Source organism: Lissotriton helveticus, chromosome 5_1, assembly GCF_964261635.1.
Source record: "Lissotriton helveticus chromosome 5_1, aLisHel1.1, whole genome shotgun sequence".
Classification (NCBI taxonomy): Eukaryota; Metazoa; Chordata; class Amphibia; order Caudata; family Salamandridae; genus Lissotriton; species Lissotriton helveticus.
In genome coordinates, this window is record NC_136065.1 from 340,747,197 (window position 1) to 340,767,808 (window position 20,612).

General features: G+C 44.0%; 1 protein-coding gene across 1 annotated transcript in view; it reads right to left on the bottom strand.

The window, feature by feature from the left end:
- The window catches only part of CFAP74 (cilia and flagella associated protein 74), a 1,328,338-nt gene that overhangs the window by 199,857 nt on the left and 1,107,869 nt on the right, over positions 1-20,612 (bottom strand). Inside the window, exons 35-36 of the mRNA XM_078642456.1 lie at positions 13,083-13,212; positions 592-746 (exon numbers count right to left, since the gene is read on the bottom strand). Of these exons, the coding sequence (XP_078498582.1) occupies positions 592-746; positions 13,083-13,212 (285 nt within the window). The remainder of the gene's footprint in view (positions 1-591; positions 747-13,082; positions 13,213-20,612) is intronic.

A 20,612-nucleotide genomic window follows, 5' to 3' on the forward strand; every position in this document is an offset into this window, starting at 1 on the left:
ATGCATAACACTGTCGGTCACTTCTAGCATTTTATCCAACCGCCCCTGTGCCTAATCGGGGGTTGAGCCCGTAATAACAAAGTTAAAAGCAAAACTACAAGCCACACAATGAAGCAGTATCCTGGCTGAAAATTCAGGACTGGCAGATGATATGTCGTAGCGCCACTCCCCAGATCTATGAAATGCAAAAGAAAATGTAGTTCTTCATTTTTGCCTTTTCTTCTTGTAAGCCGTCAAGGGCTCACCAGCCCAGTGGCAGAGAGGGTGGGATCCCTTTTCAAATGGCAATGCCAGCATCTCACTGCTATTATACAAACATCAACACTCCCTAGAGAAATGAAATGTGTATTCCACAACGATAGCCCATCCTTGTCATTGAGGTGCGGCGTCTTCAACACAGCTGTGATGTGCCCTCCTGAAACACTTGCGAGCGGCTCCGCGAGGGCCGCTCGTGACTATACACGGTTACAAGCACATTAAATCACTTTCACAGACTCTAAAGAGGTCTTGAGGCGGCATGTGCCACCTTACGAAATAAATCAAAGGCACAGCGCATGGCTGGCGAACAAGCTGAGGGCATCATATTCTTACCTTGCTGACGAGCTCCACCCTGAGGCAGTCTGAATAATACAGGCTTTCGTGGTCTGGGCTAAAAGTGACAGTCAATTCTTGGCTATTCCCTGGATCAATGGTTCCCTCTACTGGGGAGACGCTGAATACACTTAAACCGCTGTAGTTCTGAGTACCTGTGGAACGAAGAACAATTAATTCTTCGGTCATGCATTTATCAATGATAGATACACAAAATAAACTAGGAGGTGAAACAACAAGGAAGATAGTGATTTATGAAGCCTACACGTTTGAAAATAAGAAGGGTAAAATGACGCTCTTGCGGTCCGTCGCTGTTCTGTTTTGAGAATTAAAAGGTTGAGCAGGGGCGCTTAGTAGCACAATCTCGCGTTGTTTCCCATCAAGCACCAACTGTGGAGTTCATCCCTACTTTTTATTTGCTCTACATATTTTCCGCGTACCAACCAGTAGAATAGTGCCATCGGCCATAATGCACTACAAAATAAGTACATCACATCTCTGTGTTCCCCGTGCCTGCTGCACGGAGCATGCCTATATGCTCCACTGAAATGGACAGCCATACACCTGCTGCCCTGCATTATGAGGCACTGCTACACATCAGCAAAGTGAACTACAGCTCACTGTGTAATTCAGCGAGAGAGCATTGGGACAATGTGAGCGTGCACCACATTTTAAGTAATGTGCACACTCACGCTTCCACCAACCCAATCTTGCGAAAAGAAAGGACAGAAGTAACTGTGCTGACACACTGAGCCGCTTAATGTGCAGAAGAACAAGTTACTTACCTTCGATACAGTATCTGCCTGTGGATTCCTCACCTTGTGAATATCCCCTGTGTCAGCAGCATTCGGAAATTTTTTGTAGCTCTCTACGCCGACGAGGACGACGTCACAATAGAATGGCTGCGCATGACGTCACCGGAGCCATAAGAGAGCCTCGTCGGCGTGATGACGTCAGTTACGCCCTTTTTTTCCATGCCTTAGAGGCATATGGGCGGACGCGCAACAAATATAATGTATACACAGTACACAGTACTTAAACCAATACACAGTGTGAAATGAATGCAGGAAAGCAAATAAAATAATACACTTCCTATGAAAGTAACAGATAGACATTATAACATTGTCACTTTTAAAGGTATACAAGGGTGGACAACGGGGAGGAGCGAAGGTCAGTGAGGAATCCACAGGCAGATACTGTATCCACCAGAAAAAGCGTTACCGAAGGTAAGTAACTTGTTCTTCTGATGTATAGATCTGCAGCCCCCCCCGCCCGGAGGAGGGTGTCCACCCTTTTATACCAAAAAGTCCTGCAGGACGGAGCGCGCAAAATGTCCGTCCCTCCTCACCTCGGAATCTAAGCAGTAATGCTTTGCGAAAGTGTGGAGGGAGGCCCAAGTTGCCGCTCTACAAATGTCCTCCACAGGAACACCTCTAGACAAGGCGGAATTAGAAGGCTTTGCTCTGGTAGAGTGAGCTCTATTACCATCTGGGTGTTCCTTACCAGCCAAAGAGTAACAGATCTTGATGCACAAGATAATCCACCTGGAAAGAGTGCGCTTGTGCACCGCTCTGCCTTTCGTGCGACCAATGAAGCCCACGAAGAGCTGGTCCTCCACAGGAAAGTCTTTAGTCCTATCGAGGTAAAAACTCACCGACCTTTTATGGTCCAGGCAGTGAAGCCACTCCTCCTCCTTGGAAGGGTGAGGGGGAGGATAGAAGGTAGGAAGGGTAATGGACTGCCCTAGATGGAAGGGAGTTAACACCTTAGGCAGAAAAGCAGCCCTGGTCCTGAGTACCATCCTTTCAGCATCAATGGTCAAGAACGGGGGTTTCAAACTCAGAGACTGAAGGTCACTTAACCTCCTTGCCGAGGTAATGGCTACAAGAAATACTGTCTTAAAGGACAACAGTCTCAAGGGACACTTGTGCAGGGGCTCAAATGGAGAACCCATCAAGAAGGTTAAGATAAGATTTAAGTCCCATTGAGGCACAGTAAAGGGAGTGGGCGGAGATTTGTTAGTAAGGCCCTTAATGAACCTTGACACAACAGGCGATTTGAGCAAGGACGGCTGATCCGGCAAGCAAAGGAATGCCGACAAAGCCGATAAATAGCCTTTCAAAGTAGCCACAGCAAAGCCCTGCTGGGCTAGAGAGAGAGCAAACTGAAGGATGTCAGATAAACCAGCCCTCAAAGGGTGAACAGACTTCTCTCCACACCATTTGACACATTTGGACCACCTGTAGGAATAGATAGACATGGTGGGGTGTCGCCTAGCCGATAAAATAACATCCACCACGTCAGTACGGAGAGAGAAAGAGTCCAGGTTGCATCATACAATCTTCAGGCATGAAGGTGCAAGCTCTGGAGGTGGGGGTGTAGAACCTGCCCCTGCGACTGCGAGAGGAGGTCTGCCCTGAGAGGGAGACGGAGCGGAGGGTGCCACGAGAGGTGAAGTGGATCTGTGTACCACACCCTTCTTGGCCAATCTGGGGTGATCAATATGACTTGGGCTCAGTCTTGGCGAATCTTCCTCAGAACCAGAGGAATCAAAAGTATGGGAGGAAATGCGTAAAGGAGTTGTGAGCCCCAACTCAACTGAAACGCATCTCCCAAAGCTCCCTGCATCGGATACTGGAGACTGCAGAATGACGGGCAGTGAGCATTCTCGTAAGTGGCAAACAGGTCCACCCGAGGAGTTCCCCATGTCCGAAAGACGTGACGAACCACCTCCGGATGGAGCCTCCACTCGTGGTCGGCAGAAAACTGCTGACTGAGACTGTCTGCATACACGTTCAGAACTCCGGGCAGATGATTTGCCATCAGACAAATCTGGTGGTCCTGAACCCAGGACCAGAGATGCAGAGCCTCTCTGCAGAGACAATGCGACCCTACTCCTCCCTGCTTGTTGACATACCACATCGCGGTAGTGTTGTCCGTCAGGACCTGAACTGACCGACCACGATGAGAGGGGAGGAAGGCCTTGAGTGCCAAACGTATTGCCCGCAACTCTAGAAGGTTGATGTGAAACAACCTTTCCTCTGGTGACCAAAGACCCTTGATCTCCAGGTCCCCCAGGTGAGCACCCCAACCTAGAGTGGATGCATCCGTTGTCACTGTGGCCAACGATGGAGGAAGATGGAAGGTCTTTCCTTGAGACAGATTGCCCTCCACTCTCCACCAAGACAAATCCGCTGCAGTGTCTCTGGAGATCTTGATCGACTCCCTGAGATACCAATCGTGTTGAAACCACTGCCTGCGGAGGCACCACTGGAGTGCCCTCATGTGCCAGCGTGCATGGGTGACCAGCAGAATGCAGGAAGCAAACAGACCGAGCAGGCGAAGGACCTCCAGGACTGGAACGACTGCTCCATTGTAGAATAAAGGGATCATTTCCTGAATGTCGAGAATCCTTTGTGGAGGTGGGAATGCTCGACACACAGTAGTGTCCAGTACCGCCACTATGAACAGGTTGGGCTGAGAGGGCACCAGGTGTGATTTGGGCACATTTATTGAGAAATCCAATTTGAACAACAGCTGGGTTGTCACCTGCAGATGATGAAGCACCTTCTCTGTCGACTCCGCTTTGAGCAGCCAGTCGTCCAGATAGTGGAAAACGAGAATCCCCAATCTCCTGAGATGCACTGCCACCACTGCCATCACCTTGGTGAAGACTCGAGGTGCAGTAGTAAGTCCAAACGGGAGAACCACAAACTGATAGTGTTGCAACCCTAACATAAAACGGAGATACTTCCTGTGGGACTTCAGGATAGGAATATGAAAATACGCATCCTGCAAGTCGATGAACACCATCCCGTCCTCCTGTTGTAGCGCTTGAAGAACCTGCACAAGGGTGAGCATCTTGAATTTCTCCTGCTTCAGAAAAAGGTTCAAGATCCTGAGATCTAGGATTGGACGTAGCCTGCCATCCTTTTTGGGAATCAGGAAATACCGGTAGTAGCATCCCTGACCCCTCTTCCGCTCCAGAACCACCTCTATTGCACCTTTCTTTAGCAATGTAAGGACTTCCTCCTGCAGAAGTAGAAGATGGTCCTCCGAACATGCCCCTTGGTAAAGAGGGTAATTTGGAGGAAATTTCCGAAAGGGAAGGGCATACCCATTTCCCACAAGATTTAGAAAGTGGGTAAGCCGACCCCCTACAGGACCCACATGATCCAGGATGGTGGATCTAGCGCTGCTTTGCTGTATTGGCAATAGGTGGGGAGGTAGAGGAGAAGGAGGAGGGCCGACAACCTCGTGGACGTCCTCTGTTTTTGCCTATGTAGGTCTTATACAGAGGATTCTGCTGCTGTTGCTGCAGCTGAGGCTGCCTGTAGGACCGAAAGGACGACCTTCCAAAACCTCTGAATCTTCTGTAGCCATAGCCCCTAGGCTGCACCTGAGGCCCAAAGACTTTGCGGTGGCCTTGCTGTCCTTGAAACTCTGCAAGGCTGAATCGGCCTTCTCACCAAACAGCCTGGAGCCATCAAAAGGGAGGTCAAGAAGAGTCGCCTACACATCAGGAGAGAACGCCGATGACCAGAGCCAAGCACTTCTCCTCGTAGCAATAGAAGAGCCCATGATTCTAGCAACCGAGTCCGCAGTGTCCAGACCACTCTGTATAACTTGGCGTGCAGCAGCCTGAGTATCCGCCAAAACCTCCTTAAAATTCAGTCTGTCCTCATCAGGCAATTTTGGAACAAGCTGCTTCGCGGAGTCCATAAGAGCATGGATGTAACAACCCAATAGACAAGTGGCATTTGCGGACTTTAGGGCCATACTTGCTGAAGAAAAGACCTTTTTAGCAGACTGTTCAAGCTTTTTAGAGTCTCTGTCCCCAGGGATTTGAGGAAAGGCCCCAGATGATTTTTTGGAACAAGCAGCCTGCACCACCAGGCTCTCAGGAGAAGGATGAGATGAAAGGAAATCCGGGTCTCCTGGAGCCGTCCTGTACCTCCTAGTGACAGACTTCTACACTGCTGGAGCTGAAAAGGGCTTACGCCAGACTTCGAACACCGGCTCAGTGATGGCATCATTAAAGGGCAATAATGGCTCTACTACAGTAGAAGGAGAATGCAGTACCTCAGTAAGAATGTTAGACTTAAATTCAGTCGTTGGAAGTTGCAGATCTAAAAGCTCTGCTGCTTTCCAAATCACTGTGTGGTAAGGAGCCACATCCTTAGAAGGAGCATCTGTAGGTGGAGAAAGTTCCCACTCCGGGATGTATCGAGTCCACTAGCCTCCTTCAACCCCTCAAACAGGTCTTCCGACTCCTCAAGCTCACCTTCCTCCATTTCTTTTCCTCCTGGAAACACTGTTCCTCCAAAATCCTCTGCGCCTCTGCGCCTCTCGCCTTGACCTCATCCTCGGGATCGGCGTCGGCGGTGCCAGATGCGACTCAGACAGATCCGGAGCCAGCATCGAACTTGGATCCGGAGGCACAACGGGAGTTGAGCGCCGGAGAGGAAGGATTCGGCGTCGATGTCTTTGGCACTGCAAAATGCCAGGACGGAGTCACAGGTAGGAATGGCATAAAGGGAGCCCGAGCATAAGCCCGAGGAACTCCCAGGTTAAAGGCCATTGGACCCATGGGACCCGAAGGCGCTCCAGAAGGGTACGAGGCTCTAGCGAAGATTCCATACATCGCATTTAAGTAATGCGAGGGATCTGTACCCGGGCCAGGGAAAGGTGGGTAGGCCCACGGGACAGTCTCTGATTGAGGCATTACCGGACTCGGGCCACCCAGTGCAGACGGTGGAGCCAATGGAGCCACAGATTCTTTAGGAACTGGAACTACATCTACCGGGATAGGAGAATGAATCGGCATCAGAGAATGCGCTGGTGAAACAAAGTCCTTCCAGTGTCGAGGAGCCGGCGACGTTGACTTCGGAACCGCATCCTTGTCAGAACGGCGCCGGGGGCAGTGTCTCCTCTTTTTCTTGTGCTTCTTAGGCTTTGAAGCATGAACAGATGACGACTTCGACCTGGATCTTGATCTCCTCCGACCCCTCTTCTCCTTTCTCATCTTCGCCATAAAGAGTTTGGCCTCTCTTTCTTTTAAAGCCTTGGGGTTCATCTTACGACAGCAAGAGCAACCCTCGACATCATGGTCCGACAACAAGCACCAGACACAGTCCTTGTGGGGGTCAGTGATTGACATATGACCCCCACAATCTCTACAGGGCTTGAAACCTGACTTCCTCGAAGACATTTTCTAAAAAGGCAACAAGAAGATCAAGCCAAGAATACAAAGTAACAATACAAGTACGGAGAGTCCCAGAAAACAGTTAGTGTTGACGGCGCAGAAAAAAGGGAACTGACGTCATCTCGCCAACGAGGCTCTCTTATGGCTCCAGTGACGTCATGCGGAGCCACGAGCGGAGCCATTGTATTGTGAGATCGTCCTCGTCGGCGTGGAGTGCTACAAAAAATGTGCGAATGCTTCTGGCGCAGGAGATATTCACAAGGTGAGGAATCCACTGGCAGATGTATCCATCAGAACTGCAGTTATTGATAAAAGGAAAGAGGCAACATTCTGTTATGTTAGCTGAATTTGTATGGCGCTCATATCTCCCCGAGGAGTATCCTGGTTCTAGAGTAGCATGCCGGGTCCAGGCTGGGGCTTAATAAAGAGCTAAGTTTTGAGTTCAAGGATCTAATATGTAGGGAGAGATCGTGCCATGCTTTGGGAACTTGGTATGAAAAAGTGTGACTACTGAATCCAGCTCTCCGGATACGGGGTGCGTGAGCTAGCAGGAGGCTGGTCAAGCGGAGAGTTCTGGATGGTGTGTGGATGCGGAAGCTGCTGTTCAGGTAGGTGCAGTGCTTTAAATGGGAAATTAGAAGTACAGGTTCTCACTAATTAGACCGGGTAGGTATTTAGGGGCGTGTCTAGGGGCGTGTCTGTGAGCCAGTAATTTAATAATAGCCACATAAGTAAGCTTTAATGCAAATGCTCTGATCGTCATGTAAAGCGCTTAAATGCCCATGGGTCAAATTCACGCAAAATCAAACTGCCTCCTTACATAAGAGACATGGCAAGCATCATCTTCTATGTCATACGTGCAGAGCCTTATTTTTGGCAGTTTGATATTGCGCAAATTTGGGCCATGGGCATTTAAGCGATTTGCATACAATCAGAACATCTGCATTAAAGCTTACTTTTTTAAGACCCCTGGTTAAGGGAGTTGTCCAGAACCACAGGATGATGAGCGGACGTCGGGATTCGACCCTGGTCCTTCAGTTCCACTCTTGGCACCTCTGACCATATCCTCATTCTTGTTGCGATGCCAATGAGAACCAGAGCCGCAACTTGAGTCAAATTTCAGGAGGGGGGATGCTAATTCTTTCAGCAATAGGCAGCAGAGATGCAGGGGCTCTAAGAAGGAGTGAGAAACAACAAAGCCTAATTAAAAAGTAATTGGTCTTTAAAAGACCTGTGAAATACTCGGTGCGGCTGTGTGCGTGCCCCGTAAACTGTCTCATCCCGGGTTGCCTCAAGATGGGGGAGGGGAGCTGGGGTGTCTGAACCCCTTTGATCCCAATGGGCTTGCTCGCCTGATGAGAACCTAACACTGCAGGAGCACCCCAGCACAGAAATACACAAGCTGCCTGTTGCCAGACAGAGCAGCACCTCAACATGCACCATCTGTTGCACGTACCCGTACTTCAGGGCCTGAGCCCTGCTGCTTAATGGAGTACCGGTACTCTTCTTGAGCGAAAATAAGTCCCGGTTCTCAGGGGGAAAAAACTGATAAGTGCCGGTACTCAGTACCGGTGAGTACCAACCCATTTAAAGCACTGGGTAGGTGGGTCCTAGGGTGAGGAGCACCTTGTATCTATGTGTGAAAAATCTGTAGGGTGCTCGCTTGTGAATGGGGAGCAAATGCTGATTTTTGAGGTGGAGAGGGGGCGTTTACTCAGTGGTTTGGCTGCTTTATTTTGGACGATCTGGAGGTGCCTGTTGAGGTGAGTGGAGATTCCTGCATACAGTGTTGCCGTAGTAGAGTTTTCTGGTGATCAGGGCTAGGCTGGTTTTGCTCTGGGTGTCAAGTGGGAACCATTTCAAGATCTTTATGAGGAGGCTGAGGGTGTGGGAGCAGGAGGACTTCGCTGTGTTAATTCGGGTGGTTATTGAGACTCATTTGTCCACTACTATTCCAAGTTCAGCTGATCACTGGAGTCCAGAGAGCGGTGTTGTTCCTTAAGTGAACGGATTCTGTTTTGTAGGAGTTGAGCTTAAGGCAGTTGGCTTTCAGCCAGATGGAAGATCAAGTTGGTGGTAGCCGACGATTATGATGTAAGGCTGACCCCTGTGAGAAAGAAGTAAATCCATTGGAGTGCAGGTCCTCTTATTCCAGAGTCGTTGAACGAGAATGGGGTGACAGACAGTGTCGAATGTAAATGTAAACCCGTATTTGTAAATCGCAAACTACTCACCCTTACGGCTCTCAAGGCGCTGTGGGCCTTCAGGAGTCTACTCAAGACCTGGCTTTTCGAGCAGTAGCAGCACCCCTCCCCTCCCCTCAGCGCCTTGAGACCCTCATGGGTGAGTAGTGCGCTTTACAAATGTTATGATTGATTGATTGTTGTGGAAATTAAGTGAGCTATTGCCCAGACACATGCCGCCGGAGCCGGGGATCGAACCGTGAAACCTGTGCTCCGAAGTCAGCTGCCCTGGCTGGTGAACCACACTTCTCCACTCAAAGGTAGCGGATAGGATGAGCAGCATGAGTGCTACGGTGTCATCTCTGCTCAGGATTATACAACTATTGTTGTTAGCCACAGTAAGAGGTTTCAGTACTGTGGTTGGCCCTGAAGCTCGATTGAGAAGAGTCAAGGAGTTGGTTGTGGTTGAGGTGATCTGATAGCTGTCAATTGATGAGGCTTTTGAGGATTTTTGCTGGGTAAGGAAGCAGGGAGATGGTTGGTAGTTAGACAGTATTTTCGGGTCTGCCAAGTCTTTCTTTTGGAGGGGGAGAATGGTAGCATGCTTTTAACTTTCTGGACAGGTGTGAGAGGCAAGGGAGTTGTTGAGAATCGGGGTGAGCGTCGTATAGATGGGGTCAAGTCCTCTGGTGAAGATGAAGTGATGGCATGGGTCCAAGGGGGTTCTGAGCAGACAGATAACATGGTTGATGCTATATCTACCACAGAGATCTCCGGTTAGCATTGTATGGTGTTCTTGGGTGGCTTGTCTCATCAGACTGGAGGGTGGCAAGGGAGAAATGCTCTGGTTGGCAACCAAAGCGGTTATATATAAACTGCTGATTATGTTATGGAAAAAGTGGAAGAACTGGTTGCAGTGGTTTGGGGGAGGGGTGATAGTGATGACCCTGGCAGTCAGCGAGGTGAAGACTTTTACAATAGCGAATTTGTATTTGGCACTGTTGGAGTTTTTTGTGATTCAGCCAGTCAGGGTTGAGCGCATACTGCCTCTTATTTGCTGATAGTAGTGCCAGAGGTTTGATTTGAATGTTCTTTTGTTGTTATCATCATGTGTATGCCTCCAGCAGTGCTCTGTCTGTCTGAAGTGGCATTTGTGGAGTCTGAGGTATTCCGTGTACCAGCTTGCTTGAGGTCTTTTTCTGGAGGTGGCAATGGTTTTGTGTAAGGCAACAGCCCAAGCAGAAGTTGATCTAGTTATTGAGTTGAATGATAGTTTGAGGGACGTTTTCTTGGAATTGTTGGAGGTTGGTTTGGAGGTCAGTGAACCGGGCTCCTTCAGAGATTTTGCTCCAGTTTTGCAATATGGTCTTGGAACGAGCAGGCCCACGCTGTGGGATGTGCAGGCTGAAGCAGATCAGGGAGTGGTTCATTCAGGTGAGGGGTTTGGTTTGGTCTACCATGATTTTGTTGCAATTCGTGAAGATTGGGTGAAGGAGATGTCCTGAGGTGTGAGTGTGGCCCTTCCTGCCTTGGGTGAGTATAAGGGTGTTGACGTTCTATGTGGTCTCTCAGGTGGAAGTTAAGGCCTCCGCATGAAAGAGCTGGAATTAAGTACAATGGGGGTGATGAGTTCTGAGATGTTGTTTCCTGCATTGGCTGGGGGTCTGGGTGGTTGGTAGTGGATGACTCCTCCCAATGTGGTGTTGCTGGAGATATATTTGAAAGATGCATTCATGTTGTGGACCATGTCATGCAAGCTGAATCCAACAAGTGGGGGAAATGGATTTCTGCTACACCTAAATGGTGTCACATTGCTGTCAATTTTCTGTCAACTTTCATCACTTTATGTCACCCACCCATCCCATACTCCAACATTTTGTATTTGTGGGGAGAACACTCTCACTTTGAACAGTTTCTTCATGAAAAATTGTAATGATATTACTTATATAATAAATTTCTGTTTTTATCTGAAAAGAAAATATGATATTCCTTTTTAATTCATGCCCATCTTGTATCACAAACTTCAATTCATTTCCGTCTTATTTCACAAATATGTTTACATTTATACTATACAATGCAGAGTTTTGTTTTCATACGATGATCACCGGTACGGAGATGCCACCAGAGCTTAAGCACCCCATCTTGGACTCCGCCCACCCGTTGAGGGGAAGACATTGGCTGCCGAAGTAGCAGATAAATGTGGATAATAGTCAGCCGGGCAGGAGCTCAAATCATAAATCACTGGCCATGCACCACCAATTTCCCTTCTTGATGCAGACTCAAACGTATTTCGAAAGCTCAGTTTGAAAAGCCTTTTATTTGAAGTAGAAACAAAAGGTATAATCTTTATCCTTCAAGTAAGTTTTAGACTGGAATATGGTGCATCAGGCTTTCAATGTGTAGCCAAATCGACTAAATAGGCAGCTATCAAGAAGCAAAGTCTATTCATGGACTTTATGAATGTTTGCACGTCTTAACACTAACTATCAACTGAAGTTATGTTTGAGTTATACCCAGGGAGTGGTATCACTCAGAACCCTCTGAGAGAACAAACTGGTATAACTTAGAACCCTCTGGGGATACGTTTGGAGTATGCCTGAGTTAGGTCCTAGCTCTCCTTCTATAATCTATCCTGCCAACAGGATTGGAAGAGCCCTCTTCATCAATAAAGCTGATTTTCCTAAAGTGTATGGCATCTCTAATCCTATCCTGATTCTTATCAATAATGTGATAATGGTAAGTAGTAAAAATAGACCATATTGCTTCTTTAATGTATTCTTTCAGTTTTGTATAGATGAATCTCAAAACAAACCCTTATTATTCAAAGGGCCATTGTCTGACTTAAGGAAACCATGTAGGATTGATGCTGTAGAATTTGTGGGACTCTTTCATTATGACTATTTAGGTTTGCAGCTGTTTTGTTCCTTGGAATGGACTCTCCAAATTGCCAAAATTACTTATGGCTAGTGGAAGAATGCTCAAGGTATGGTACATGTGAAATTACATTTTGATCATTAAGTAAGACGCCAAACATTGAAAATTACTTGGGTTAAGCATGCAGATAGGGAGTAATGCAATAGAGTGTAGGGAGTAATGCAATAGAGTGTAGCACACTTACTACAAATGCAACAGCAAACATTATTACAAGCAACTATTGGGTAATCTCTGGTTTATTTTTAAGAAGATTTTTGTCAGGGAAGCTGCAGTTGCTGATATATTATCAATGGCTTTGTTGGTTAGCCCACCCATTATCAAACACAATCTTGGCTGATCTGGTGCACTGCGGTATAGTCCAATGCATTCAGTGGTTTCTGTACGTCAACAAAACTCCAGGGTATATGGTCTTCACTTTCTTCTAATTGGGATTCACCAGACTTGTGAAACAAGGAATCTACAAGAGCAGTTCAAGAAGCACCCGTAATGCATCTACAACTGATGAACATTTTTTATTTCTGTAGGAAGATGACAACTAAACAACTCCATCCCATTGAAATTTTGAACACTAATGTACATTTCAAAATGACTAAGTTGACATTCAATATGCTCTCAATGTACTTCCCAGCTCATTTGTTTTCTCTCACCCAATATTCTCTTCCAGTTTCTCCCTTTTCCCTCGCCCTTTCAATTCCCTTTGTTTTCTTCCTTCTGGGTCAACCCCATGCCCTAGATCTACTTTATGCTACACTGACTGTCGGGTATAACATCTCATTTTTGCCGAGTAGCAAGGTGTTAGTATGATGGTGGCAAATCAGCAATATTTCTTGCTTGCTTATACATTTTGTGAACATTTCATGATATGTGACTTTCAGTCTTAAGTGCCTTGGTGGCCGAAGTTATCTTTGGGCAACTTGTGTGAATGCCATATAAAATACATATTAAACACAAAAATCCACCAGTCATGGTACAGGCAGAAGGTAGGGGTAGCGTAAGGTAACAGCAGCACAAGATTTTTCAAGACTTTGTGTTCTCTTTGGTGAATATTCCAGTGGACTATCATTTAAGGTGGCGAGAATCTCCAAATTATCATCTCCAAAACAAACCACCATATTTAGACACAGATGACCAGATCACTCCAACTAGATTTGTTATCATGAACTACTCACCTACACAGTCTGTCGTTCCCTTGTGAGGGTTGATGAAAGGGGGAAGCTTCTGTTGATCTTTCTGCCTTTCCTCTGAGAGGCTGCTCAACTTTATGAAGTACTTAATCGTAAAGGTAGACGTGTTGCTTAACTGAGATACAAAAGTACATTTGATGAGTTAAATAATTTATCAAGAGGTTCAGTTCAACAGTAATGTCTTTAACACTAATAAACACATTTCAGCATAACAATGTGAACAGCGGCCTGAGTAAATGAACATTGAATTAATCAATACAAACGTTGGCATCTAATGAATGAGTATACCACAGCTTACACAGCTGATCAGTTTAGTTACTGGTTGTCAGGAAAGTTACAAATTAATCCTCGAGTATAACAGATATGTTACCAGGAGCGACTGGTGACCTTTCAAAGTGGTGGGGAAAGCGAATTGCCCAACAACCTCGAAAAAATACTCCCAATTTTGTTTTACCTCCCTACAAAAGCCCATAGTAAAAAAAAAAACTCCATTAAAAGCCCAAATAAAAACAACCCCTCTCTCCAAAATAAAACAAACAGTTAAACATTACCGCCGGCCAAAGTGACATGCATTTTGAAGTGCGTGGTCACCACTGCTCCAGTCCTCCTGCTGCAAATCAGCAGCAGAGGACAGTCAGGACACACTCTCATGGCTTGGGGGCAGGCTGGCGGCTGCGGCACGCCTTGTTTAAAAATAAAATAGCAATTAAATAATTTCATTCATATTTTATTTTTAACACCGCACAGCTCGCAGGCGGCGACACTCTCCCGCTCTCATTAAGAAACCGTCGCTGTGTACTAGTAATCCTAGTCCAACATCATAGAAATCGGCACTTAACACACAAGTGTTCAATATTTCCACCTACAGGAATACAAAAACAATTCAGTTTCATATAATAACATATCCATTTTGAACTGGAGACATTTTTAGTGCAACCTACACAATACAGGCCAATTTTCAAATTTTCTTTTAAACCTAATAATATGTAATGTAGCACCAAACGTAAAACTTTCTGCAACTAAACAAAGTTATTCCATTCTCCATTTAGAACTACCATTGATGGCCTACACAGCTCTTCCACCTAACTGGTCTCTCTTTTTAAATATAAAAAGTGTATTTGGTTACATTAACTCTCCTTCAGTCCCTCCAAAAGAACTTAGGCTGTAAGGCAACTGAAAGAAGAGGGCAAACTGGAATATGGATGCTGCTGCCACCTTGAAAAGAGCAGCGCACAAGTTTTAATCTTTATATTACATGCAGTATATCAGGATATGTTTCTCTTAATTCTTTTAGTCAATTTAAACTTTAATATCTCCCTTTGCAGGAGGTGTTTAAGTTTGGAGTGCCAATGTTTTCTTATGCATTGAAGTTTAAAGAACAAATGGGAAAAATTGGACTGTACAGGCTATGGAGGCACTAAGCGCGTTTCATGCGGCCTTCACCTCCTCAAAATGGATAGGTTCATATTTAACATTTTGAATTGTTCCTGGATCCCTGCACACAGGCAGGAAAAATCTGTGTTTATGATATCTATGAAGATTCTCCCATGCACAACACAAGATAATTACTTTAACCACTTTATTTATGCAGCTAGGTATCAGAAACAAATGTATGCACTTCACATACTACTGTGATGTTCTGCACTGATCGCAATATTTCTTAAATATCTGTAAAACTATTGGATATCGGTGTGATAAGAGTTGATAATCAAGAAGAACAAGTTACTTTTGAAAATGCTTTTTCTGGTGAATACATCTGACCACAGATGCTTCACCTCAGAATATTCCTCAGGTGCCAGACTGGCTCTGGAAAAAAATGCCATAGCAGTGCTAGGTAGCGCTGTACAGCCGGCGCCAGCCACATGCCGCCCCAAAAGTGACTAAGGAGAGATGCATATGAGCACCACCAGTCTGTTATAACATCAGTTTCTTGTCTTTTTTTTCTGCGTTCTCAGATGCAGAGCAGGAATAATTGTTGGTAAAATTTTGCTCAGTATTATCTTAGGACCTTTTTAGATGTCTTAGTCGCCGCCTCTCAGGCCATCATCCCTTCTTGGACTGCAATAATCAATGCCTCCCTCCTACAAGGATCGACAACTGACTCTCTTAAAGCCAGCCAAGTCATCCCCATCTTAAAAAAACGTACGCTGGATCGTGCTTCCCCTGATAATATAGACCTATATCTAATATCCCACTCCTTGCTAAAGTTCTGGAGAAATGTGTTCAACAGAAGCTGAGCCAGCACATCGCCAACTTCCACTTACTGGACGACTTCCAATCAGACCTGGTCACAGCACTGAAACTACCCTCCTCCACATCGTGGATGATGCTCTCCAAGCCCTTGACCAAGGCAAAATCTGTTTCCTAATCCTCCTAGACCTATCCTTGGCTTTTGATACGGTCAACCATGAAAAACTCCTCAATCGCCTCAAAACCAGGATGGGACTGGATGGCCTAGTTAAGAATGGTTTAGGTCCTTCCTCCAGAATCACTCTCAGAGATTCCTATTCAACAGCAACCTATCAGCTCCCTCTTCGATCAAGGTTGGAGTAAGCAAGAGTTCCATGTTTAAATATCGATTACAAAAATATAGTTTACAAAAATATAGATGTAAAAAATATAGATGTAAAAAATATCGACTTTAAAAAATATTATAACTTAAATTAAATAATTAAATAATATTAATATTATTAACAAAATAAATTACATTACATTTATATTTTAACTATTTATAACAAATAAACTTAATTTAATCAATATAAACTTAATAAATGGTTACATATACATATATTTTCTTAAATACATTTTATTATTATCTTTATTTAATTTATAAACTTTAATATTTATATAAAAATAAAATAAATACATATATAAAACATTTTGAATAAAATAAAATTTTCTATATTTAATTAACACGTAAAAGTATTTAAAAATAATAATACATACATTTAATAACAAAATTAAAACATTAGTAGTTAAAACATTTGATAGCGAAGGGGTAAAAATTACTATTCCCACTCCAAAGGGTGCAACAGTAGGGAAAGCGCTGGATAGCGTAGGGGTAAAAATTACTATTTCCACTCCAAAGGGTGCAACAGTAGGGAAAGCGCTGGATAGCGTAGGGGTAAAAATTACTATTCCCACACCAGAGGGTGCAACAGTAGGGAAAGCATTGGATAGCGTAGGGGTAAAAATTACTATTCCCACTCCAGCGTGTGCAACAGTAGGGAAAGCGTTGGATAGCGTAGGGGTAAAAATTACTATTCCAACTCCAGTGAGTGCAACAGTAGGGAAAGCGTTGGATAGCGTAGGGGTAAAAATTACTATTCCCACTCCAAAGGGTGCAACAGTAGGGAAAGCGCTGGATAGGGTAGGGGTAAAAATCACTATTCCCACTCCAGAGGGTGCAACAGTATGGAAAGTGTTGGATAGCGTAGGGGTAAAAATTACTATTCCCACTCCAGAGGGTGCAACAGTAGGGAAAGCATTGGATAGCGTAGGGGTAAAAATTACTATTCCCCCTCCAAAGGTTGCAACAGTAGGGAAAGCGTTGGATAGCGTAGGGGTAAAAATTACTATTCCCACTATAGAGTGTGCAACAGTAGGGAAAGGGTTGGATAGCGTAGGGGTAAAAATTACTATTCCAACTCCAGTGAGTGCAACAGTAGGGAAAGCTTTGGATAGCATAGAGGTAAAAATTACTATTCCCACTCCAAAGGGTGCAACAGTAGGGAAAGCGCTGGATAGCGTATGGGTAATAATTACTATTCCCACTCCAGAGGTACCAACAGTAGGGAAAGCGTTGGATAGCGTAGGAGTAAAAATTACTATTCCCACTCCAGAGGGTGCAACAGTAGGGAAAGCATTGGATAGCGTAGGGGTAAAAATTACTATTCCCACTCCAAGGGGTGCAACAGTAGGGAAAGCGTTGGATAGCGTAGGGGTAAAAATTACTATTCCCACCCCAGTGAGTGCAACAGTAGGGAAAGCGTTGGATAGCGTAGAGGTAAAAATTACTATTCCCACTCCAAAGGGTGCAACAGTAGGTAAAGCGCTGGATAGCGTATGGGTAATAATTACTATTCCCACTCCAGAGGTACCAACAGTAGGGAAAGCGTTGGATAGCGTAGGAGTAAAAATTACTATTCCCACTCCAGAGGGTGCAACAGTAGGGAAAGCATTGGATAGCGTAGGGGTAAAAATTACTATTCCCACTCCAAGGCGTGCAACAGTAGGGAAAGCGTTGGATAGCGTAGGGGTAAAAATTACTATTCCCACTCCAGTGAGTGCAAAAGTAGGGAAAGAGTTGGATAGCGTAGGGGTAAAAATTACTATTCCCACTCCAGAGAGTGCAACAGCAGGGAAAGCGTTGGATAGCGTAGGGGTGAAAATTACTATTCCCACTCCACAGGGTACAACAGTAGGGAAAGCACTGGAAGCCAAAACAATAAAAAACACAAACTATCAATTTTTTTATTAAATTTATTTTCCAATATAAACATAATTAATATATACATTTAAATATATTATTATTAACAAAGATAATAAAAAAATATTTAATTACACATTTTTTAACACTATAATATCCACCACACACCTAAAATTAATTACACAATTACATTTAATATTTACTAATTAATTAATGAAAATTAAAGTATTTTTAATTAATTAATTAATTATTTAATTGACAGCTTTCACACCATATACACTTATAAACACCACAACACATACCTAACATTAATTACACATTTACAATTAATAATTACTAATTAATCAATTGTAATAATTTATAAAGTATTTAATAATTTATCAATAATATTTTAATTACTTCACACCATTTACACATATAAACTCCACTACACACACCTAAAATTAATTAAACAATTAACATAATTAATTAACATAATTAATTAATTAACATAATTAATAATTGACTATTTGAAATTGATTAACAAATAATTATTAAACAATTATTAATAAATTAACACTTTGATTAATCAATTAATTTTATATATTTAAATTACTTCCCACCTTATTCCCATATAAACCCACAACCCGCTACGGAACTAATAACACAAAATTCAACATAATATACATTAATAACTAATAGAATTCTACAACATATAATAAAATGACAAACAATTCTCATTAAAAACACTAAAATACATAACATTATTAAAAAATCGATATTTTTGTAAACTATATTTTTGTAAACGATATTAATTACAACTATATTATAGTTATCGATATTACTTACCTGTCAGTCGATATTCTGGTCAAACTATATTTTTGTTGTCGATATTTCTTCAAATCGATATTTCTGCGGGGATATTTATGTCAGACGATATTTCTCCGTCGATATTCCTGCTCTGCACCGTAAGCAAGTACTATGCACCGCCAATATCTCCTACCACATGTATGCCGACAACACATAAAAATCTCTTCTCCCAAGGACATTCTTTCCCTGAATGAGGCCTTGAAGCTGACTGTCCATTGGCTCACCTCCAACCAGCTCAAGCTTAATGCAAAAAACTGAATTTCTTCCAATCTCCTCACCTAAAACCAACCCTGGCATCCAGGAATGGATCAATGCGATCTCAGCGCTCAACTGTCCGCCAACCATTGTGGACTCTGCTAAATCCCTTGGTATTACCCTAGACTGCAGCTTGTGTTGCGGGGATTCTGCTCATGCACAAAACTATGCGCAGGAAACCAGGACCTCAGTGAATTGTGGCGTACCAAAAAACTCACCTCAGTACCCACAACCCCTAACCGACTAGCATCAGTGTCTCATTAGCTCTCCGTCCTACAGCGAAGCTACCAATGATTAGACAACCCAGAACATGCAACTTAGGGTACTCTCAGGAATGGTGGAAATCAAGAACACTCTTTTTTTATTCTAATACAAGTCCACAACGTGAGTAATTAGAAACACGGTAAAGTTTAAAATGTTTATTTTAACAAAATGCAAATGGCGTTTAAACTTCTAATAAGTTTATGCTAACATAGCAGTGTGTGCAAGCAGGGCCCTGTCTTCACTACACTTGAACATGCGCGGGCACATTAACTCGATGGCCAAAACAGCCAGATATCACCTGAGCTACCTAAGACACCTAAAACATTTCCTTGACACTCCTGACCTGAAAATGGCAATCCATGCTCTAGTAATAGCCAGACTGGAATATGGATGCTTTACCCTCGCATGTCTACCCAAGACCTCCCTGGCACCATTAAAAGCCTGCCTCAATTCTGCCGCCAGACTCCTAACAGGCTCAGAGAAATTCAAATACACATATCCTCTCACCTTAAAGCTCTCAACTGGCTCCCGTTTGAGACCAGAATCCAACTTAAGCTGGCTTGCATCACTCACAAGGCGCTACACTCGAACTCACCGGCATTCCTTGCCAAAAAACTTGTAGTATCCGGAGAAGCCAGAAAGTCCCGATCCGCCAGAGACCTTTTGCTCCAACCTGCACAATTGCGGGGAAAAAACTTACAATCGGGCCTTCTCCGGGCTGCACCAATAATTTGGACTTTACTCCCGCCCGCCATTTGAATAATTCTGTCCCTGGTATGCTTTAAAATGGAGGCCAAAACTTTCCTTTTGGGCAAATTCCTCTCCTAACGCTTCATCACAATCACCTCAGCGATGTTGTGCTACCCTCCTCTTGGCTCTCACGATGTCTGGATGACACCCACCTGGCACCTCTGGACATCCCACCCTTGAACGGAGACCGCCTGTCTCTTGCAAAATGTATCTTCCTGTGTTATCCTACCTGTTTCCGTCTATGTTATACCAAATGTATCCATTCCTCCTAAGTCCTTTATATACTACTTGTCATCCCTGTAAAGCGCTCTGATACCCTTATGGGTCTGGTTTGAGCTCTATAAAACACTAAATAAATAAAATAAATAAAAGAGGCCACTCCGCAAAACAGGAAGGTGAGAGCACAGTGAGGAAGAATATGGGGTTAGATAGAGTATCCACCAGAAAGAGGATTACCGAATGAAAATGAGTTGTTATTCTGATGACGAGTTCAAAACGCAGGTTCTTCATCTAAAAATAAATAAATAATCACAAGCAGTAACTTCCCAGGTGAAGAATCTGTGGATTGGGCTCAGACCAAAAAATAAGTTACTTACCTTCAGTAATGATCTTTCTGGTGGATAATCTATCTACCTGCATATTCCTCACCTTTGAATATCACTCGATGCCAGACTGGTCTGGAAGCTTTTACAATAATTCTTTGGTGCTGGTAGAGGGCACAGGCTCTGTTACGATATCGTGCAAAGGTTTGTAATTACATCATTGTCACCCTATATCACCAGGACTGGCCCCCTGTAGTCAGATCAGATGTGCTTTTGTTGTGATTTCTGAAGCATTTTCGAGAAAATTAACAATCAAGAAGTAGGGAAATACAATTCTAACTTGGGATCTTATTAGGAAAGACAATACGCTTAGTTTTGAATAGGGAGGGAAGGTCGGTGAGGAATCTGCAGAAATATAGAGTATCC